The following is a 22,592-nucleotide window of genomic DNA, read 5'->3' on the forward strand; positions in this document are numbered from 1 at the left end:
GGGAAGGAGGAGGAGCAGGGAGGAGGAAGAGAGGAGGAGGACGAGGGAGGAGGGAGGAGGAGAAGGAGAGGAGGAGAGGAGGAGGAGGAGGAGGAGGAGGAGGAGGAAGGAGGATATCTGTTCTTCATTAAAACACTGCTCAGGCGCCTGGGTTAGCTCAGTTGGTAGAGCGGGCGTCCATGTATTAAGGCTTGGTCCTGACCGCGGCGGCCCGGGTTCGAATCCGGCCTGTGGCCCTTTCCGCATCCACTCTCTCTCTCCCCCCTTTCAAGACTCTATCCACTGTCCTGTCATGAAAATGCCCCCAAAAAAATAACTTTAAAAAAAAAAAAAAAAAAAAAAAAAAAACACTGCTCAGTGATCATCACTGAACCTGAACCTCAGGATGTGTCTTCATGTTTTTCTGAATAAAAACCACCACGTCTCAGTTTCTAGATAAAAAGCTCACACATTTATTATTACTATTATTATTATTATTATTATTATTATTATTATGATTATGATTCACATCAACCAGTGTAATGCAGCAAGTGAAATATGGCAGTGTTAAGGCTCCAATGTCGTCTTCATCTTCATCTCATAAAGTCTCTTTAGTCTGTTTAGCCTGGTGACACGTCATCGTCTACGTAACCGTCTATGTCACCGTCTACGTCATCGTCTACGTCATCATCTAAGTCATGGTCTACGTCATGGTCTACGTCATCATCTACATCATCATCTACGTCATGGAGATGCTCTGATTTGAAACAGGTTTTATTTAAACTGTCTGCAGCATCCAGAGTTTAAATGTTAAACTCTGTTAGTTTGAGAGGAAACATGATGTCATCGGTCTCACCTGATGATGTCATCGGTCTCACCTGATCATGATTTACCTGGAAAGAGGAGAAGAAGAAGAAGAGCTGTACCTGTCTCTGTGGACGGACAGACGTCTTAATGTGGACGACGTCTCAGAGAAATGAAGGTAAAACTAACTTCACAGAAGTCATTCAGCTGTACGACTAAACTAAAGGTCAAAAGGTCATATTAACCAACACCAGCTCCTCCATCAGAGTTCTGATTCGTTCTCTGCAACTAAAGTAATTAATAATTTCCTGAAGAATAAAGAACGAAGGTCGATATAGAAAAAGAAAACTAGAAGGGCAGACCTCTGCCAATAATTAGTGTATCTGCCCCGTGATCCAGATCAGCTCCTAGACCTGATCAGGTTCTTCCTCGGCCCACCATAAGACCCATAATCAGACAAGGTCCAACAGGACCAGTAGTTCTTCTGTAGTCCTGAAACCAGAAATATGAGGGAGTTCTGCTCTGTTAAGCCTTTAGCTTCAGACCCCCTTCCTGGTCCTGGACTCAGTGCCCCCCCCGGTCCTGGACTCAGTGCCCTCCCTGGTCCTGGACTCAGTGCCCCCCTGGTCCTGCTCCTGGACTCAGTACCCTCCCTGGTCCTGCTCCTGGCCTCAGTGCCCCCCCTGGTACTGTTCCTGGACTCAGTGCCCTCCCTGGTCCTGCTCCTGGACTCAGTGCCCCCCTGGTCCTGCTCCTGGACTGAGTACCCTCCCTGGTCCTGCTCCTGGATTCAGTGCCCCCCTGGTCCTGCTCCTGGACTCAGTACCCTCCCTGGTCCTGCTCCTGGACTCAGTACCCTCTCTGGTCCTGCTCCTGGACTCAGTGTCCCCCTGGTCCTGCTCCTGGACTCAGTGCCCTCCCTGGTCCTGGTCCTGGACTCAGTGCAGGTCTGTGAAGGGTTTGGGGTAGTTGAACATCAGGTAGTCCATGTAGTAGAAGTCGAATGCCTTCTGCCTCTCGGTGGCGTTGAGCTGTGAGAAGTAGCTCTGGGTGATCCTGGAGGAAGTCCTCTCGGCTCGTGGGTTCCGGTCCTTGAAGTCCGGGAACGTGAGGTTCCTCGGCGCTCCGATGTTCTGCAGCAGGAAGTTGGCTTCTTCCTTCAGGCTCTCGAACTTGCCGATGAAGTTGTACCTGAGGAGGCAGGGGTTACACAGCTGGCTGATGGGCTCCCAATGGATGTCCATCCCCACCGGCCGGCGCACGTCCAGCAGGTACTGGACGAACTCCCTGAAGGTGACGCCGGCGCCAGTGCGCAGGGCGGTGTGTGTGGCGTTGGCGCGGTATCTGGAGATGATGGGGCGTCCGAAGACCGGGTGGTAGTACGAGTTCGGACTCTCGAACTTGTCCCGAAACGCCGACACCAGACGCTCAAAAGGCTCCCTGACGAACAGGACTTTGGTGTAGGACCGGAGTCTCTCGGCGGTGCCGGTGCGGTCGTAGCTCTCCAGCCGCCGCAGGTGGTTGCCGTAATGCGCCGCGTCGTGAGGAATGTCTCGTGTGGAGGTGGCGCTGCCTCCCAACACCATCAGCACCCGCTTCCAGTTGGAGCAGCCGGCTTTGGGCACCTCGCAGTAGAGTAGCCTGGACCGGTCCTCCACGAAAACCCGGGACAACTGCCGCCGCGAGACCAGCTGCTCCGTGACGCCCGGCCGGTATTTGGCACAGACGTCGGTCAGCAGTCGGCGCCGGGACGCCAGCGTCTCCGCCAGCTGCTGCTGCAGATGTAGTTCCTCCTCGCCACCGGCAGGGTTCTTCAGGAGCAGCTTCCTGTGGCGTTTGGTGACCGGCGGTTTGTAGCCGACGGCGTCCTCCAGAACCAACAGAGACTCAGAGTCCTTCAGCTTCACCAGAGTCTGACCGGTCACAACGTCGTCATCCTACAACACACACACACACACACACACACACACACACACAAACAGGGCTGTCAAAGACAACGTGATAATAAGGCGCAACTAATTTCTTTAACACATTAACACAACTTGTGATTTTTAGGTTGTAGCGGCTCAGTTTTAAAGCTTGAGTGAAGATACTGGTATCATATGAAACTAGAAAAACCTGATTAATCCATCGGTACCAACCGCAACCGAATCGTGACGAGGAAACGTTTGGATATTTTATACTCCGTGCGGGTTTCTCCGACATTCTCAAAGCTCCTTAAAGTTCTCCGTTTTCTCCACCTATTAGAAAATGTTGGATGTGCGTTGACAGACGAAAATCTACCGCACGGAACCAAAGCAAAGGGCCGCGTCTGATGGTGTGATGTCACTTTAGCCGTACAGACTCATGCGCATGCGGCAAGCATGAATCAGGCTTTATGATACTGTGGCAGGCAGCGCTGTTTGTGAGACTAGAAGCAACTATGTGCAATATAAACCCTCCATCATTCAACACTGTGTGCTGCAATCCATCGCTAGTCGGAAGAAGGTTAAATAACGCTCCAAAAAGGTCCCTTGACCTCTGACCTCCAGAAATGTGAATGAAAATGGGTTCTATGGGTACCCACGAGTCTCCCCTTTACAGACATGCCCACTTTATGATAATCACATGCTGTTTGGGTCAAGTCATAGTCAAGTCAGCACACTGACACACTGACAGCTGTTGTTGCCTGTTGGGCTGCAGTTTGTCATGTTATGATTTGAGCATATTTTCTATGCTAAATGCAGTACCTGTGAGGGTTTCTGGACAATATTTGTCATTGTTTTGTGTTGTTAATTGATTTACAATAATAAATATATACATACATTTGCATAAAGCATCATATTTATCCACTCCCATGTAGATAAGAGTATTAAATACTTGACAAATCTCCCTTTAAGGTACATTTGGAACAGATAAAAAATGTGTGACTAAGCGTGATTAAATGTTTTAATTGATTAACAGCCCTACTTTAAACACAAGACTTTTACACAGTTTCCTGTGAACAGCTGCAGATGGATCAAGTCATTTCTATTCATGATGTAAATAATAATGTTTTTAATAACTCATGAAACAGCCCATCTATCCTTCTCTACAGTACACACACACATGAATACTGAATAAACAGGACGTGCATCATATGAACTCTTCTGATTTTAAACTGATATTTGATTCTAATAAATACATTTTCACAATAAATGAAAATATAATAACCCGTATGTGATCTGTGGTTAATAAAAGGTTTCCTCTCAGCAGGTGGCTCTGTTTTATTCTAACCAGGATCTCAGTAAACTGGTCTGGGATCAGTTAAACTCTGGTTGTAATGCTGCTGGTGTCCAGGAGGTGTCTCTGTGTCTGTGTTGTGTTGCTCACCTTCTCAACGGGCCACCTGGGAGCCTCCAGCGAGTTCACACCTGCAGACAACAGAGGATTATTATGGTCTGGAGATAAACAGTGGGATCACACAGTAATATGCTAATCAATAGTTATCAATCGATTACATCAGCAGATGTTTTTTTAGATTTCTGGCTTTTGAAAAAACAAAAATGTAAAAAGAACTCAAAGAGAGAGAACTTTAACTCTTATTATCAGGTGACCTACTGATTCATTTTCAGTTAATCCAGATTAGTGGGTTAGTCTGTAAAATGTCCAAAGTGACGTCTTTAAATGCCTCGTTCTGTCCCACCAACAGATTTAAAAGAACAAAAAAACAGAAACACTGAAGGTTGAATTAACAAATATTTGATCAACAATATGACTGAAACGAATCAATCAGCAGAATATATGCAGACTTTTATTCTGAGATTAGAAGTTATGCATATTTATCCTCCTCTAATCAGACAGATGAAGGTGCAGTTAGCTCTAAGCTAACAGCCACCCGGTCCTGAGAGGAGGACTGTCAGGCAGCAGATGAGCAAGGCACTGTGAGACGCTGGTGTGAATGTCAAGGTTTTTTTTCTGCTGAGCGTCGTCTTGCAGGTTTCTGCAGTGGAGCTGAACTGAAGGCAGCAGGAGAGACGGTGCTGCTCACAGAGGAACGTCTGGTACTGGATGTTACTGGATGTTACTGGGTGTTACTGGGTATAACTGGGTGTTACTGGATGTTACTGGATGTTACAGTCTGTTACTGGGTGTTACTGGACGTTACTGGATGTTACTGTCTGTAACACGCCTCCCGAAATCAGAAAATTATAGTTATTGCAGCGAGCTGGTGTAAATTTGGCATAAGGTCACGTGAAGTGAAAGAAACCTCTTCCTGTTATGTGAGTGAGTTTCTGTGAACAGACGAAGCTGAACACACTGTTGACAAGACTCAACAGGAGGCAAACGATGCTCTAAATAACCCTGGCATCACTGAGTCTTAACTACACACACACACACGCTGTAACACACTCAGCTCCAGATGGCCTCTCAGCAGCTTCCTGACTCTGAAGGTTAGCAGTGTCCTGCTCCTCCTGGTTATTTATTACCCAGACTGCACCTCACCGTGTGCACAACACAATGCAACGCAACTCAAACATGTAACTGATCCTGAGTCTGTCAGCTCTCCGAGCTGCTGAAGAAAACACCACTGACTCCACCAAGACATTGATAGGGCTGATCAATATCACCATTGATTACTTTAATTAAGTGTGGGGTAACATGCTGCACAACAGAGCCATGAGCACAGTAAACAGTGCAGGATATAGACCCTTCTAGTGTTGACGTCATGATGACATCACAGTATTAGCTGGAGGCTAAACAAAGGAAAGACTGGAGGCTAACACTAGCAGTGGGCTAAAGTTACACATCTAAAATGACATCTTGCTGTGTTGTTGGGTGCCAGAATCCAGATATCACACATTTGAGATGACAAACTGTGATTCGAGGTTCTAGCGAGCTACAATATCGGAGAAACGTTTCAGAGATGAAGAGTAAACAACCCTTTCTCTCCATTTCTGAAACGCTCCGCCGATATTGTACAACTCTCTTTTTGACTGACTTTACTGAAGGATAGTTAACTATAGGCATCCAAAGATTTAAACGCCCTCAATTTATCTTTACAGCGCTGCCGTTGGCCACCAGCCCGCTGGTCGGACGGCTGTTTACCTAGCTAGCTTAGCTTGCTAATTCCACCATGCTGTCATGCAACACAGAAAATGAGGTGAACAAAGTTGTCACTCATCTGGCGATAGCACTGTGCTTTCCTACGCTGTGACAAGAGTGTGTGGATGAAGCATTAAGTTGTTAAATTTTACTCATTTAGCGACTGGCTAGTTGACTAGCTACCTTGCTAATTCCACCGTGCTACGGAAAATGAGCACATATTTAATATTTCTTTATGATGTTTATGAGAATGTATATTTTGAGAGCTTGCTACGTGTTTACTGTTCATGTGATATGTTAGTCTTGTTTTTTTACTCATTTCTTACACATATAAAATAAATCAAATAAATAAATGAGTTAATGTTTGGATATTTGTGTCTGTTCAGATGGTCACGTTCAGGGCGGAGGGAGGGGGAGGTGGATGTGTCATCAAACACAAGACTTTCAACCAGGAGACCGCTGTTCACGGCGTTGCCGTGCAGGACGCCCTATTTCTATTTATTCCTGTCGCTCGCGTTGAAAGCGCCAGCCGCAGTGGACGAAGAACAGCTGATTGGAACAGGAACAGTTTATTCGGAACAGCTGTAGCAGTGCTGTAATATCTGATGAAGCTGTTTGATCATCACATTCATTCCTCCTCCTGCTAACAGCAAGTGAGTCTGTACAGGTGTGTTTACTGACCTCTGACCCTGCCAGCTCCCTCCGGACTCTAATTAATTACCCAGCATGCCTCAGAAATGCCGAGCTCAGCACCTGCTACTGCAGCACAGCTGAGGCAGCGGTGACCTGGGACTGTAGCGCGCTAATGATAGCGCCATCATCACTGTCACATTGGGACCTTGTATCTCCAAGGCGAGTTCACACAGATGATCTCTGTGATCATAAACCTATGATGCCTTCAGGCTCCACTCAGTAAAAATTTGTATCGTCAGTAATGAAAGTACTGAGAGTACAGAGAATACTGGAAGTACGGAGAGTAGTACGAGTACTGAGAGTACTGCATGTCTCATATAGATCCTCTTCTCTAATTAGAGGACATTATTGAGAGATTCACACATCTGGAGGAACATCATAAAGAAGAAAAAGAAGAAGAAGAACAAGAAGAAGAAGAAGAAGAATAGGAGGAGGAGGATAGCGTTACAGCCCCAGCGCAGCAGTGAGGTAAGCCTCTAAAAATACACCTGGATTTATCACCTGGTTCCCATGAGGCTTTGCAAACATGAGGTCATATTAACAGATATAGATAGAACGAGACAATAAAAGCTGCAGGAAGCTGTTTATTGAGCCGACGGCAGCAGGAGAGGATGTACTAATACTGAGAATTACTGACCTGAGATCAGTTGGAAACACATCATCTCAACACACTGTGTGTATATCTATTAATAATAGCTCTATAGAAACAGCCAGTCTTCTCTCTGATGGAGGTTACACAGAGGCGTTAAGTCATTGTGAATATGAACCAGAACTAAAGTGGATCAGGGTTTTTCTGTCTCTGATAGTTTAATAGTTTGTTATATTGTGTTATATTGTAGCTCGCTAGAGCCTCGAATCACAGTTTGTCATCTCAAATGTATGTGATATCTGGATTCTGGCACCCAACAACACAGCGAGATGACATTTTTAGCCTCCAGCTAACACGGTGACGTCATCATGGTGGCAAAACTAAAAGGGTGTATAGAATCATTGTTTTACTGAGTGTCGCACCACATTCCAGAGTAACTCCCAACATATTATATCAAATGTGAATGATCAAACTCAAACTTATCTAAGAAAACACCTCATTCATTCATTATTTTAGAGACTAAAATAGGGCTGCAACTAACCATTATTTATATTATTGATAGCTGAATAATAGTTTTGTCTATGAAATGTCAGAAAACAGTGAAAATGCAGATAAAGTTCAATGTTACGTCTTCATGTGTCAAAAACACAAAACTCTTCAGTTCACTGTGAAATAAAAGAGAGAAAATCCTCATTAAGAGTTTGACATCAATAACAGAAATAATCTGTAGTTTAATCTCTCAAATGAGTGAAATCAGTGAAGTTGCTGATCATTGCTCTGAGTGACTCTCCGCTGAGTGGGTGATGATGATGATGAAGATGATGATGAAGATAATGTGGACTGACTGAGGACACACTGACTCGTATTGTCCACACAGTTAGTTAGCATGCAGCTCAGAGCAGGAAGTGGGAGTCAGCAGCAGCAGAAGAAGAAGTGCTGTGAGTGTATGTGTGTATGTGTGTGTGTGTGTGTGTGTGTGTGTGTGTGAGGGGGGTTGGTTCTACACACACAAAGGTAACAGTGTGTGATCAGTCACACAATAACATGATGTCAGCATCCCTTAATATGAATATTGTATTATGAGATGACCAACGAGCTGCTGGAGGACACAGAGGGTCTGACTGTAGTTTAATTCACTACAATGACCTGCTAGCTGTACATTATCACATAGCAACGGTCTGTTATACGTAGCAACGGTTTGTTATACTGTACATAGCATACTGTATATATATATGTACTAATAAAATCTGAATATTTTGGGGTTTTGGACAAACAAGATATATGAAGACGTCCTCTTTTCACAGTTTCTGATGTTTTATCGACCAAACTTCTAATCGATGAATTGACAGATAGAAGAAGAAGAAGAAGAAGGAGAAAAAGGAGAAAAAGGAGAAGAAGGAGAAGAAGGAGAAAAAGAAGAAGAAGAGTTTGCAGCTGTGATATCTCCGTCATCATTATTAAACATCAGAAAGATGATGATGGCTCCAGTGGAAATCAAACTCAACTCTAATTATTTCTTATGAAAATAGAGACAATGTTAAAAGATTACTTCTTATATTTAATTTCCTCTTCATCATCTCAGCTGCAGATCATCTCTATTACACTGCGACACATTGTTTACACATCTGTCTCCAGATGTTGATGTGTGAAAGCACACACCACCTGCTCCAGTAAAGAGAATGCAAAGATATAAACTGCTCTACATATATTCAAATAAAGAGTAATAAAGATAACTGCTGTGTTAGGGTCTCATCTCTGGATTCTCTGTTCTGAAACTCTTTGGACTCGTGTATTAATGTCATTGTGCTGTTTTAGAGCTTCTTTTCCTTCAACGTGAATTCATAGTTGCCATGGTTACCTTTTTAGCTGTTCAGATCTGTGCTGTATAATTCAGACACGTGAACACACTCAGATTTCCTCTATTACCAACTGATCACATGAATGAAGCTCAAGTTAACAAAATGTTTTAACGTCATGTTCTCTTAACGTTTATACACGAGTCACAACACCACCCAACGCAGCGCAAGGCAACGCAAGGCAACGCGAGGCAACGCAACGCAAGGCAACGCAACGCAACGCAACGCAACGCAACGCAACGCAACGCAACGCAACGCAACGCAACGCAACGCACATGACTTCTGTCATTTTAGTCTAACAGTACGAGGTAATGGTAGTGTACTGCTATACCGTTCATGGTACTGTGATAAAGTGTTTACTACATCATGACAGTAGAGTACAAAAAGACCCAAAACAACCACAAAGACAAAAATTGGCTGCAAACAGACAGAAATTGACCACAAGGATGCAAAATAACCACAAAGAGACACAAAGGGAAAAAGAGACATAAAAGGGCTAAGAGACTCAAAAGAGACGCAACACGACTGCAAAGAAGCGCAAAAGAACCGAAGAGACAGAAAAGGACTGCAGAGACGTAACACGACCGCAAAGAGACACAAAACCACCACAAAGATGCAAAATGACTACAAAGAGATTAATTAATACAAAACCCATTTGTGCAGTATTTACAGTCACTTCGTTACATATTGTTAAAGCAGAACCCCCCCACCCAGGAGAACCTTAATTAAAGTGCACTGTTGAAGTGCGGCGCCGGCGTGCTGTGACATGTTGTTGTTTGGACTGAAATAGGCCGAACATCACACATGTCATCACTCCGCAGCCAAACTTTCACATGACATTAAGTCACTGAAGGGAGGAAATATATATATATACATATATATATATATATATACAATGTATATATATAATCTGGAGCTCAGAGAGGAGCTCACAGAGGATTTAATGAGCAGACACACTGCTGCTCCTCAGCTCAACTAAATAGATTTACATATGATGTTCTCTGAGGCAACACTGGCAACACATTTAAACTAGAAATACAACACTGAATACATTGAAGAATAATAATATATAATCTATAATAATACATGGACACAGACTCAGTGGTGTTTTCAGTCCAAAATGGCGGCAGATGTAGCGGCTGTTATCAGAAAAGCAGCAGAGTTTCACCTCTTTACTTCTAAACTCTTTGGTTTTGTTTTAACAGTAACAGAAGTGTCAGAGAACAGAAATACTGTGTGAGCTGCTGCTGGTTTAGTTACGACGGTGTTCATCGTCTCTGATCGGTTCATTATCTGATCAATACTTCAGGATCACCGTCTCTCTCCTCCACAGTGACACCTTAATGAAGTCTGAGGCAGTGTGGGTCCGCTGGCTGATCAGAGTATCGATCGGTCTCTGGACCTTCTCATCACTGTCGTCCTCCTGCAGCTGATCACATGATGTTTCAGGTGCAGCGTCGACTCAGCATCCAGACCAAACGACTGAATAAACTAATGAATAATGAAATAAATATCTGACATCAAAAAGCAGGATAAATATCTAATGTTTCCTATTTATAGGTTTTATCTGAGCGGTCTGCAGAAACATGTTGGGTTTGTGTCATCATTAGTTCTGGATATCAAACCAGAATCTGTCTGCAGACTGAAACATCTCAACAACTATTGGAGGAAATGTGCTTCATCATTCAAGATGAACTGAACTCTGGATGTCCTTCAACATGTTAATGTGTCCAACACTTTGCATTTATGACCAGACATTCATCAGCCTCAGCTGGACTCTGTGTTTACTGATGGTTTGCTAATGTTTGCATGTAGGGGATGTTAAGAATTAACCGTTAACCAAAATCAAGAATCTTAACCGATTAATTCTATCAGTTAAAAGAACTATTAAAAAATAGCAAAAAAAGCTGAGCAAAACTCAGAGGAGTGGCTCGTCACTTTGAGGAGAACAGCTGGTCCACCTTAACAGCCCACCTTAAGAGAGTTGAGCCGGTGTTACAGATACAGGAAGTTGGCTCGGTCTTGACAAGCCCCCAGGAAGTGCGCCGGTCATCGATCCCGACTTTCGTAGTAGCCAAACGGCGGTACTGCAACTTCCGTGTCCGTCACGTGATACATTGGGCCCAAAAAGGCTTTTTCCCATAAACTTACATTGGGAAAGAGGTTAATCAACTTCCCAGTACGAACACTCTAATAGTCCTTATTTAAAAAAATTAAGTTTTTAAAGTTGTAAAACGCATTAATAGCTGAATCTAGAGTTATTTCCCTTCCTCCGTTCATGTGAGTGAGACCCAGACCGAGGCTGGAGCACAAGCCGTGACGACGGCGTGACATTAAGACCCCGTGACCAAGTCATGTGACCGAGCGGACGCTACTGCGCCAATCATCTCGGACGCTACTCCGCCAAGATACGGGTACTTTTCCAGACGGAAGTCGAGCCATTTAGGCTTCATGCTCCAATGACCAACTCTCATAGGAATGACCGGGGCCCCGCCTCCAACGCTGGATCCAGTTCTTTTAATACATCCATGGGTCTTGAGCGGAGGAGTTGTACCCTCGTAGCATTTATCCTACAACAAATAAACTGTACACACACTGTCTGCTACAGCTACGTTCACAGCTATGACGCCAGCGACAACCCCACACACACATGGTCTGTTGGACACTCGCTAACGTTACGAACAAATGCTGTTTCAGCTGTTTCAGCATTAAATCAAACTGGTTTAAGCTCGTACACCGGACCAGAGCAGGCCGGACCGGCAAAACTGGAAATCCAGCCAACTCTAGTTGATGCACTTCCTTTGTGCCATATGCCGAGAGATTAAAAATATATAAATACAAAGGCCTTATAAGGAATGTCACGATACCATAACCTTAGTGGTCGATTCAATACCCCGGTAAAACATCAAAGTAAAACAATAAATTTCATGTACTCCAACATCCATTCCTTTATTACTGTTAGCAAATTGTTTTTTGTTAGGAAGTTAAACAGCTCCTAATTCCCTCTCTAATATCTATTTTATATGATATATAGAGCCTGAACACATCACAATGTAACTCAGTGACACCTCCGATAGAACCAGGATGATTCTGTTGTCTCTGATTTCTAAGTGGCTTTATGGACATTTATTGTGGATGGACTCCACAGATAATGATATCCTGGGGAAGAGGAAGTCAGAATTAATGATATCAACATGTGTTTCACGTTTCAGTGATGAAGTTATGAAGAAGAGTGATCACAGCCTGAGTGTAGAACTGATCACCAGTTACACAACACTGAATGAGAGAGGACAAAACTGAGACAATCACACAAGAAAGAAAGACCGATAAATGAAAAGGGCTGTAGGAGGATGTTTGTGAGTCGTGGTGTGACATGTAGACTGTTAGTAAACCTTGTTGAACCAGCTGATCTGAGAGAGACACAGAACACTGACCTGGGTTCTGTTGCAGGACCATCTCGGTCAGGTCCTGGAGGTGGACCAGCAGCAGCAGAGATCCGGCTCCCAGCAGCATGAGGAACCACAGGGGGCGGTACAGAGGGCAGACCAGCTTCATGACCACAGACAGCAGAGTCCTGCAGCCTAGAGTCCACCAGGCTGGTCCCAGATCAGCCACCGCTGCACAGCCTGAGGACACAGAGGTGGGGCAGGTCAGACCTGGTCCACATTAAGACAAGTCCTTCAGACTGGACACATGGACGTTATGCACTGTTACACTGACAGCTGTCACATTCAGGTTCACCACCAACATCTGTTAGCATCTAAAGGTTCCCACTGTGTGAAGGGAGATGAGACCACCACAGACCAACTGTCACAGAGACCAGTATCTGTATCTGACCTGTGATCAGCAGGATCACATCATCTGTCTGTTACTGGTTAAAAACATTCATTATAAACATACCGGTTCATACATGAACTGTGACCTCTGACATCACACTGAAGTCTCTCTCCCTCTGTGTGTGTGTGTGTGTGTTGGAAACACAGCTTCTCTGTGCATGTTAGTGCATGTGAGCGTGCCCCACTAGTCAGCTCACGGCTGCCGCTCTGCACTGCTCTCATACGGCGGTTACAGCTGATAACGCCGTCCTGATAACAGCGCCGTCATGGAAACGTAGCGCCCACCCTTCGGTTCCCCCAGGTCAACACTGTTAGCTGTGAGCCGTCGCCATGTTGAGAGCCCTGTGGATGCAATCTGTGATTTAGCAGCTGTAAAGCCTCCCATGTGCTCCCGACCAGTCAGATCTACTCCTCCACTAGAGGGCGCCGTCACTGTGTGTGTGTGTGTGTGTGTGTGTGTGTGTGTGTGTGTGTGTGTGTGTATGTGTATGTGTGTGCGCGCGCCTGTGTTTACTGTTCAACAATCTGCTGACTGAACACTTCCTGTTTCCCATGAGGCCGAGCAGGAACATCTGTTTCTCTGGAGTCAAACAGCTTCCCTCAGCAGGTGTGTCTCTACAGTCGCTATAGAGATAACCTACACACACACACACACACACACTGCAGGCTGAACTAGTGAAGCAGCAGCTCAGAGGAGTGATGAAGACTCTGGAAGAAGCCATCATGAGAACAAACACAACAAACAAAGGCTGTACTCTAAACCTCATACTATACTAGTAGTACAACCTCATACTATACTAGTAGTACTACCTCATACTATACTATTAGTACAACCTCATACTATACTAGTAGTACTACCTCATACTATACTATTAGTACAACCTCATACTATACTAGTAGTACTACCTCATACTATACTAGTATTACAACCTCATACTATACTAGTAGTACTACCTCATACTATACTATTAGTACAACCTCATACTATACTAGTAGTACTACCTCATACTATACTAGTATTACAACCTCATACTATACTAGTATTACAAGTAGCATGAATGTAATCTGTAAATGGGATGAGTTGATAAGCACAATAAAGGCTCCGTAGTCTCTCCACCGTGGCCTCAGTCCACTAATCCTTCATTCAGAGGATCAAATGAAAACTCCACGTCTCTCTGGGTTTATTACTATCATCATCAGGTCGGTTGCTGAGGTCAACACAGGTTGAATATGCTGGTCCAGAGCAGCTCAATCTAGTCTGACTCTTGCTGATGGTTTATTATTATTATTATTATTATTATTACAACTATTATTATTATTATTATTATTATTATTATTATTATTATTATTATTAGGGCCCGAGCATGAACGTGTCAGGAGCTCAACAAAGTGTGAGGAAACCTACTGTTTAGGGAAAGATTATTATTATTATTATGATTATGATGGAGGAGGTGGAGGATGAGTGAGGTGGAGGATGGATGATGGAGTGGTGATGAGGGAGGTGGAGGAGGAGGGATGTGGAGGATGGAGCAGTGATGGATGCTGTTTGTCTGCAGGTTATCAGGCGACACATATTGATCTCTCTTGAGGTCTCCATCTGTCATGTTAATCCGCCGCCGCCGGACTCTGAGCCTCCATCAGATCAGAGTCCTCCACCCAGCTGAGACCCTGACAAATCAAAGGTCAACAGGAAATAGGTTTGACCCGGTGAGATCCTGATCCTGCTGCTCACTGTGAATGAAGGTGCTCCGGAGGATCTCAGAGGAGAACCAGAGTCAGAGGAGGTGCATGCAGGTGTTGTATCAAGAACAGGAAGTTAGTTATTGTGAGGCTGCAGCACAGACACACTGATCATGGAACTGATTAATAATGTCCATCACAGTAAACGTCCATAAATCACTAGAGCTGGTTGATACATCTATCTCCTTATCAATACTATCACCATACTTTGGAGCTGATTCCATATATGTATTGTGATTTTTAAGTATTGCTATTCGATATTCAGATTTATTGTGATTTTTGTTAACTTTTTTAACACTAAGAATAAAGACATTTCCCTCACAAATTAGTGGTATTTTCTTTTTAATTTATAAGGGACATGTAATGTTTTATACTTCTGGTGAATATAATCCAATCAATCTTATTTCCATATATGTATTTTGTATATACAGTTCCCTTTGTTAACACCTTATTTTGAAAACAGTCCCAAGTGTATAATTCCTCTAACTTCTCCAAGGTGGTCTCTAGCTCTCCCGTCAGCTCCGTTCTCTTTATACATCCATGGTCAGCTCCATCGGGGCCGTTTGAATGCATTTAACATAAATGTCAGTATATGGGCTCATTTGACCACGGATATGATTCAGAGTCAGACAACTTTATTGATCCCAAGAAGGGCAATTCAATTTACAGCTAACCCCACAAACACACACAGACAACATCCAGACAACCATTCAAAATGTTATGTCAATCACAGACCAGTAGAACTGACAAACAGAGGTCGGTAAAGGACAGCAGATAAGTTAATCAAATATAATAGCAATAAAATAGATAAGAGAAAACAAATAGATAATACGTAGACATTGTTACATGATTTATCATGTAAGGGAACTGTCAATAAAAATCTCACATGAAATGACTACTGTCTGAGTTTAATAACCTGATAGCAGAAGGAATAAAAGGGTTGGAGTAAATGGTTAGTTCTCCTCAGAGGTGCCTGATAACGGCGTCCCGAAGGCATCAATGAGAATTCAGGAGACAGAACATGAAGAGGTTGGCTGATAATATTTTTAGCCTTCTTTACCACCTGATCCTCCCAGAGGGAACACAAGTCTCTTTGTTGGACTCCAGTAATCTTGGCCAAACCTTAACAATGCTATACAGGCTGTTCTTGTCCTTAATGGTTATCCACTGAACCAACAAATAAAAGAAAAGGTTAATTTAGACTTCCGATAAAAGATCCTCTCGCTGACATTAAAAGAGTTCAGCTTCCTCAATAAATAGATTCTCTGTAGTGTTTACCTCGTTTGACGATAGACTCTGTATTAATATGAAACTTAAGTTTACAATCCAACACAGTTCCAAGATAATTATATGACTCCACAATCTGAACATCTTCGCCGTGTATGACACTAGCTTTGTTTTCAGTCTTGTGTCTGAAGTCAATGATCATTGAGAAATCATTATCATCGCACCATCTAACAAACTCAAGTAATGCTGGACCATGATCAGACTCTGAGCCTTGAAGTAAAGATAACAGGACAGTGTCATCAGAAAACTTAACAAGAAGCCTGTTCTCTTGAGAAGACCTGCAGCTGTCGATGTACATGATAAATAGGAGGGGTGACAACACACAACCCTGAGGGGAACCTGTGTTTGATTCGGATATCTTGGATATTTGTCCATTCACTAAAACCTGCTGGACCCTCACAGTAACAAAATTTAAAATCAGCATGAGAAGCTGGTCTGGGAGGTTAAAATGAGAGGCAAGTCTCTCAATCAGGATGAGAGTGACGGCCGGCTTGACTGCGCGTTACTGCAATACGATAACGTTTCCTGTCCATCACAGAGTTAGCATGCAGCTTTAGCCATGATGTTTAGCTCTGCTTTTCCTGCAATGTGTGAAACCCAAAGTGTTTCCATACTTTACTGGATGTGTAGTGTTTACCACTTTGGTTTTTAAAAGGGGGGGAGGTGCAGGTCGTATCCATGCAGACACTCCAACGTTTTCTACTTTCTAGTTTCGGCTCGCTGCGGTTTGTTTTGGTTTCATAACTAATGTCCGTCTTTCACATCTTCTTCTGTATTTATGGTCTGGATGTGCTTTAGTAAGAAAGACAATATATTTCCCTATGTGATCCGTTAAAAACTAAGAAAACAGAAAAGCTATAAAACATCTCTTTAACTCTCTTTATTCCATGTTGTCTCTATTATATATTATTTTGAATAATTGTCGTGCCATGATTATTGTTGTCATTTTAATGGGAGGCTACTGTGTGGAAGCTCGGCTCCATTAGCATAACACTAAAAGATGCATGTTGGTCCCTGGAGTGTGGTTAGTGTGGAGATGGAGGAAGCCATTACAAACATCCATCTGTAACCGGAGCATTCACACCAGGCAGACAGAAAGGTCTTCTTCTCTTCTTTTTAATGTATTATTAATGCGTCCCGTCCCAGAAATAACTGGCCTCTGTAGATTATTGGACATGGATGCTGGTGTGTGAATGGAGGATCGTGTTTCCTCTGGATGTTCACATTAAAGGTGATTCTGGTGATTTAATCCTGATAGTGGTTCAGTTCAAAGAGAACAGAGCTCCATGTACAGTATATGTTTACCTCCTCCTCCTCAATACCAATCACATGTGAGGGATAATGTACAGCTAGAGGGTCATTGTTGTGAAATAAACCCCTTCAGGTCCATCGTCCTGAAGGGGTTTATTTCACTACAATGACCTGCTAGCTGTACATTATCCCGCTTATGTCACGGCTACTTACTGAAGAAATCTATAATTTGACACAAAAATACGGTCCTCCAGAGTCTGACATCAGAACTGTGTCCATAGCAACGGTCTGTTATACGTAGCAACTGTCTGTTATACGTAGCAACTGTCTGTTATACGTAGCAACGGTCTGTTATACGTAGCATCGGTCTGTTATACGTAACAACGGTCTGTTATACGTAGCAACTGTCTGTTATACGTAGCAACGGTCTGTTATACGTAGCAACTGTCTGTTATACGTAGCATCGGTCTGTTATACGTAGCAATGGTCTGTTATACGTAGCAACGGTCTGTTATACGTAGCAACTGTCTGTTATACGTAGCATCGGTCTGTTATACGTAGCAATGGTCTGTTATACGTAGCAACGGTCTGTTATACGTAGCAACTGTCTGTTATACGTAGCAACGGTCTGTTATACGTAGCATCGGTCTGTTATACGTAGCATCGGTCTTTTATACGTAAAAGCGGTCTGTTATACGTAGCAACTGTCTGCTATACGTAGCAACGGTCTGTTATACGTAGTAGCGGTCTGTTATACGTAACAACGGTCTGTTAAACGTAGCAACGGTCTGTTATACGTAGCAACGGTCTGCTATACATAGCAACGGTCTGCTCTAAAGAAATAATAGACCTTAGAACACCGTGATAGACCAATCAAAATCGAGTATTCAACAAAGCCGTGTAATAATAAATCATAAACAACCATCTCAATGTGGACGTACCAGGTCAGCTAACAAGAACCTTAACGTGGTTTAAATGACACCTTCATCACTACACTTTAATTTAATACAACATTCAAACGAGCCAGGACCTCATTCACACCTGGATCTGGATTCAATCATCAGCTGGATATTTTTCTCTGCTGTCTGACGTTTCATAGACTAAACAATCAATCAGAAAAATAATTAAAAGAAAATAACGGTTAATTTCAACCCTGCGAATGAACAAGAAGAGTCTGAATAAAGAGCTGCTAGTTCAGATCTACCAACGCTGCTGCGTTCACACTACGAGCGACAGGCCAACAGGCTACAAGACAGGAAGCCACAAACTACGTTGCTGCGTGACGGGCGTGACTTGCTGCTCAATGCCGCAGGAACGTTTGGGCATCATGTGACTTCATAAGTAGAAAATGTTCCATTTATGAGATGTTTAAAAATATCACTGCCCATGTGATTGATTTCACTTTACAATCATTAACTATTCTAATCCCACATAGGCCCCGCCCCCTCAGAGTCCATTGGTCCACTAAGATTTCTGTTGTCATTTTTATGCTTTTTTCATGCTGAATCACTAATTTCTAATAAACTTGTGAGCTCATCCCTGGTAAACACCAGATTTAAGGTGATTGTTTGGGGAGAAACTCAGTTTTACAGATGTTGTTGATTAAATCAACTCATCGATTAGTCGACTAACTCGTACGAGAAGGTTGAGGACAGATCAGGAGCTGGTTTCAGGGTGAGGACCTAGGTTTTATGTCATTGAGGGTCCTCACAAGTATAGAAGTACAATCTGTGTGTGTGTGTGGGGTGTATTTTTAGCAGCGAGGAGAGAAATAATTCAGTATGATCACAGAGCAGCTCGATCACCTCCTCTCTGACAGAGGAGACCCACCAGCAGATGATGATCCTCCTCCTCCTCCTCCTTCTCCTCTTCTTTCTCTCCCTCTTCCTCCTCCTCCTCCTCTTCCTCCTCCTCCTCGTCCTCGTCCTCGTCCTCGTCCTCGTCCTCCTCTGCTATCTGTCTGATCTTCGCAGATATTAGCTGATGAGCTGTTAAAATGCAGCATAGCTCCTCTCTGACTACCTTCTGCCTGTTCTTCTTCTGGTAGTGATCAGATCATTCAGAGCATCACTGGAGGCTTCTGGAGATAAACTAAGTATTTAAACACTAATAATAATAATAATAATAATAATAATAATAATAATAATAATAATAATCACCAGACGTATCAATAAAGATAATACCTGCTGGTTCAACACTGGTCCTGTTGAAATAAAGATGTGCCCTGTCTCATTTTCATGAAAACATATTCACACAGCATCACACACTCAGCCAGGTGAAAACAACAGCAGCGTCTCTACCTGTGAGGTATTTACATCATCATGACATCATCCATCTTTCTGTCAACTCAGTCTGATGACAAGTAGAGTTGAACTCGTCCCATCAGGCAGTCAACACCAGTCAGACCAGGGTTGGAGGTTAACCACGGCCTGATGGCCCGCCGCCACTAGCAGTGACTCTGTGGCCACTATAGTGACTCTGTGGCCAATAGCAGTGACTCTGTGGCCACTATAGTGACTCTGTGGCCAATAGCAGTGACTCTGTGGCCACTAGCAGTGACTCTGTGGCCACTATAGTGACTCTGTGGCCAATAGCAGTGACTCTGTGGCCACCAGGTCTCCCAGTAGGTGGTTTTATCAGGTCTCAGTCAGATCACGGTGTCCTAACTGAACGTGACGCTAGCGAGCGTCAGCAACAAAATCAGTTTTTAATTGTTTTTTATTGAAATGTTCTAACTGTCAGCGAGCGACGCAGCATCACTTTTAAAAATAAAACATCCACAGAGCTTTTAGAAAGGTGCAAAATAAAGGTATGAATTTTATTATGATTGTGAATAAATCATTTTAAAAATGTTTATGGGTCTAAAACAAATGTTTTGTTTATCTCTGTGGATGATATCTGACAGATGGGGCCGGTGAGCCAACAGTATAACGTTGCTGGTATCAGGTGGTATCAGGTGGTATCAGCTGGTATCAGGTGTGAGTGATTGACAGCTGCTCAGAGACGGCAGACTCCAGATCAGCTCTGATTGGATGTTTTCCTCCAGTCTGTGAATTCTAGTAGATGGAGGACGGCGGAGGACGGCGGAGGACGACGGAGGACAGCGAGGAACATGATTTTTTTTCAGATTACCTGTCTCATCCACTACTGTCAGGATATAGAGACCGTTTTATAAAAAATAACTTTTTTAATCATATTTGCTCCATTTTTACCCACTGCAGCTTTAAATATCTTTTTCTGTATTGTTTTTACATACGTTTTCATTTGGGTCATTAAAAATTTACTTTGGCCACCAAATTTAGGGACTTGGTGGCCCATGGGGCCGGTTCTTAAAAATATAGAGATATAAAGAAATATAAATATAGAGAAATAAAGTCATATAAAGAGAACTATAAATATAGAGCTATAAAGACATGTAAATATAGAGATATAAAGACATTTAAAGAGAACTATAAATGTAAAGAAAGAAAGAAATATAAAGAGAACTATAAATATAAAGATATAAAGAAATATAAAGAGAACTATAAATATAGAGATATAAAGAAATATAAAGAGAATTATAAATATAGAGATATAAAGAGAACTATAAATATAGAGAAATAAAGAAATATAAAGAGAACTATAAATATAGAGATATAAAGAGAACTATAAATATAAAGATAAAAAGAAATATAAAGAGAATTATAAATATAGAGATATAAAGACATATAATAAAGAAATTATAAGAGAACTATAAATATAGAGATATAAAGAAATATAAAGAGAATTATAAATATAGAGAACTATAAATATAGAGACGTAAAGAGAGCTATATAACGTTGGAGGTATAAATGTATATAAATATAAAAAGCAGCAGTGAGATGTTACCGGAGAGTAAAGTGAAGATAAAGAGAGAAAAGAGCACCAGCTGGTTCCTCACCTGTGTGGAGTCCAGCCGACCAGCATGGAGTCTGCCGGTAGAGTTCACCGGTCCGTCTGAAAGTCTTCTTCTCCGGTTCCGTTGACCTCCGTCTCTCCGACAACAACACAGATAACGGAGACTAAACACGCGCTCTGAAACCGTTAATGTCCCGTTGTTTCCGGTGAACTGTCCGGTGACTGATGAGGGCGGAGAACCGAGAGGGAAAACGCCCCAACTTGCGGAGGACGGAGAGGAGAGGAGTGTGTTCCCGGTGGACCGGACGGGCGAGGCGGGATGAAAAGATGGCGTCAAGTTACCGGCAGAGAAGCAGGAAGAACCCGGAAGTTCAGCTGCTAGACCTTCACAATAAAACCTCCACAAGAGATCTCATGTTTTAATCAGCAGAGATTACACATAATTACTATGTGGAGCATTTAGGAATATTTATACTTACTGAGTTTATCATTCCAGCATTCAAATGTGATTTTAATTAATCAATTCCCAGCCAACGTTTGTATGTGGGGCCCATGTGGGTAGTAAATGGGCTGAAAAATGGGCCCTATATGGGATCGTCCATGGGTTCCATAATGGCCCAGTGTCAATTGCCCTTGTGGGTTTCATGCAGGAGTACACTGGGTGTTATATGGGCCCAATCTGGGCAACATAAACCAAAACCCATCTCGGCCCCAGGTTTAAGTTCTATGTGGGAACTACATGGGGACTACGTGGCCTGAAATATGGGTTGTAAGTGGGTTTGTCCACAGTTTCCATGTTGGGCCAATACACTTATATCCCAGTAGTAACCGAACTAGGACCACACGGGTAGCCCACATGGGGAGCCCATGTGGGACCTACTTAGTTGATCCAAGTGGGCCCCAGATAAGATGCCCATTTTGGGCCCATACCCACTTGATACCCAGGTACCCCCAGCATAACCCATGTGGGGCCCACATAACCATGTTGGTTGGGTTTATATCTTTTCAAAATCTAGATTATTTTTGATTTTATCTATTTCAAACATTTTTTAATTTTTTTTATTTGTACATATATAAAACTGCACAAAATCCAGTCAATGAAAAAAAACAAGAAATGTGTCAGGAGAGGTCAAGAAGCCACAGGCTTATACAAAGGACCTCCCCCCAACCCCAGGAGCAAAAAAAACAATAACAAAAAAGGAAGAAAGATCTAAACTATGTGGAGCGTTTAGGAATATTTATACTTACTGAGTTTATCATTCCAGCATTCAAATGGGATTTTAATTAATCAATTTATATCTTTTTAAAAATACAGATTATTTTTGATCTTATCTATTTCTTTTTTTTAATCATATTTTTATTGACACTTTGCAACAAACATACACAACATAATTTACAGACCCTGTATACATACAGCACCCAACCATGTCTGTCTAAAGTGCCATATTTTAAGATTTGTTATACACATAAAAACAAACACTGAAAACAACAGTATGAACAAATAGGGAGTGATCTTTTCATTGTCATACAATCATAGATTGGTAAAAATAAAATCTGGTCTGTGGGGTGTTACACAGTTGACACAAATAATTCCAGTTTATGGTTAACATATGCTGT

At 42.7% G+C, this 22,592-nt stretch overlaps 1 protein-coding gene across 1 annotated transcript; it reads right to left on the bottom strand.

The window, feature by feature from the left end:
* Positions 1–428: 428 nt before the first annotated feature.
* Positions 429–21,309, bottom strand: LOC119487535 (carbohydrate sulfotransferase 8-like). Its single transcript, XM_037768498.1, has 4 exons — positions 21,019–21,309; positions 12,420–12,611; positions 4,135–4,175; positions 429–2,720 (listed from the first exon to the last, which is right to left on the bottom strand). The coding sequence occupies exons 2-4, from the start codon at positions 12,538–12,540 to the stop codon at positions 1,722–1,724; spliced, it is 1,161 nt and encodes a 386-aa protein (XP_037624426.1). The 5' UTR covers positions 12,541–12,611; positions 21,019–21,309; the 3' UTR covers positions 429–1,721.
* Between the last annotated feature and the right edge of the window lie 1,283 nt (positions 21,310–22,592).

Source organism: Sebastes umbrosus, chromosome 4, assembly GCF_015220745.1.
Source record: "Sebastes umbrosus isolate fSebUmb1 chromosome 4, fSebUmb1.pri, whole genome shotgun sequence".
NCBI lineage: Eukaryota > Metazoa > Chordata > Actinopteri > Perciformes > Sebastidae > Sebastes > Sebastes umbrosus.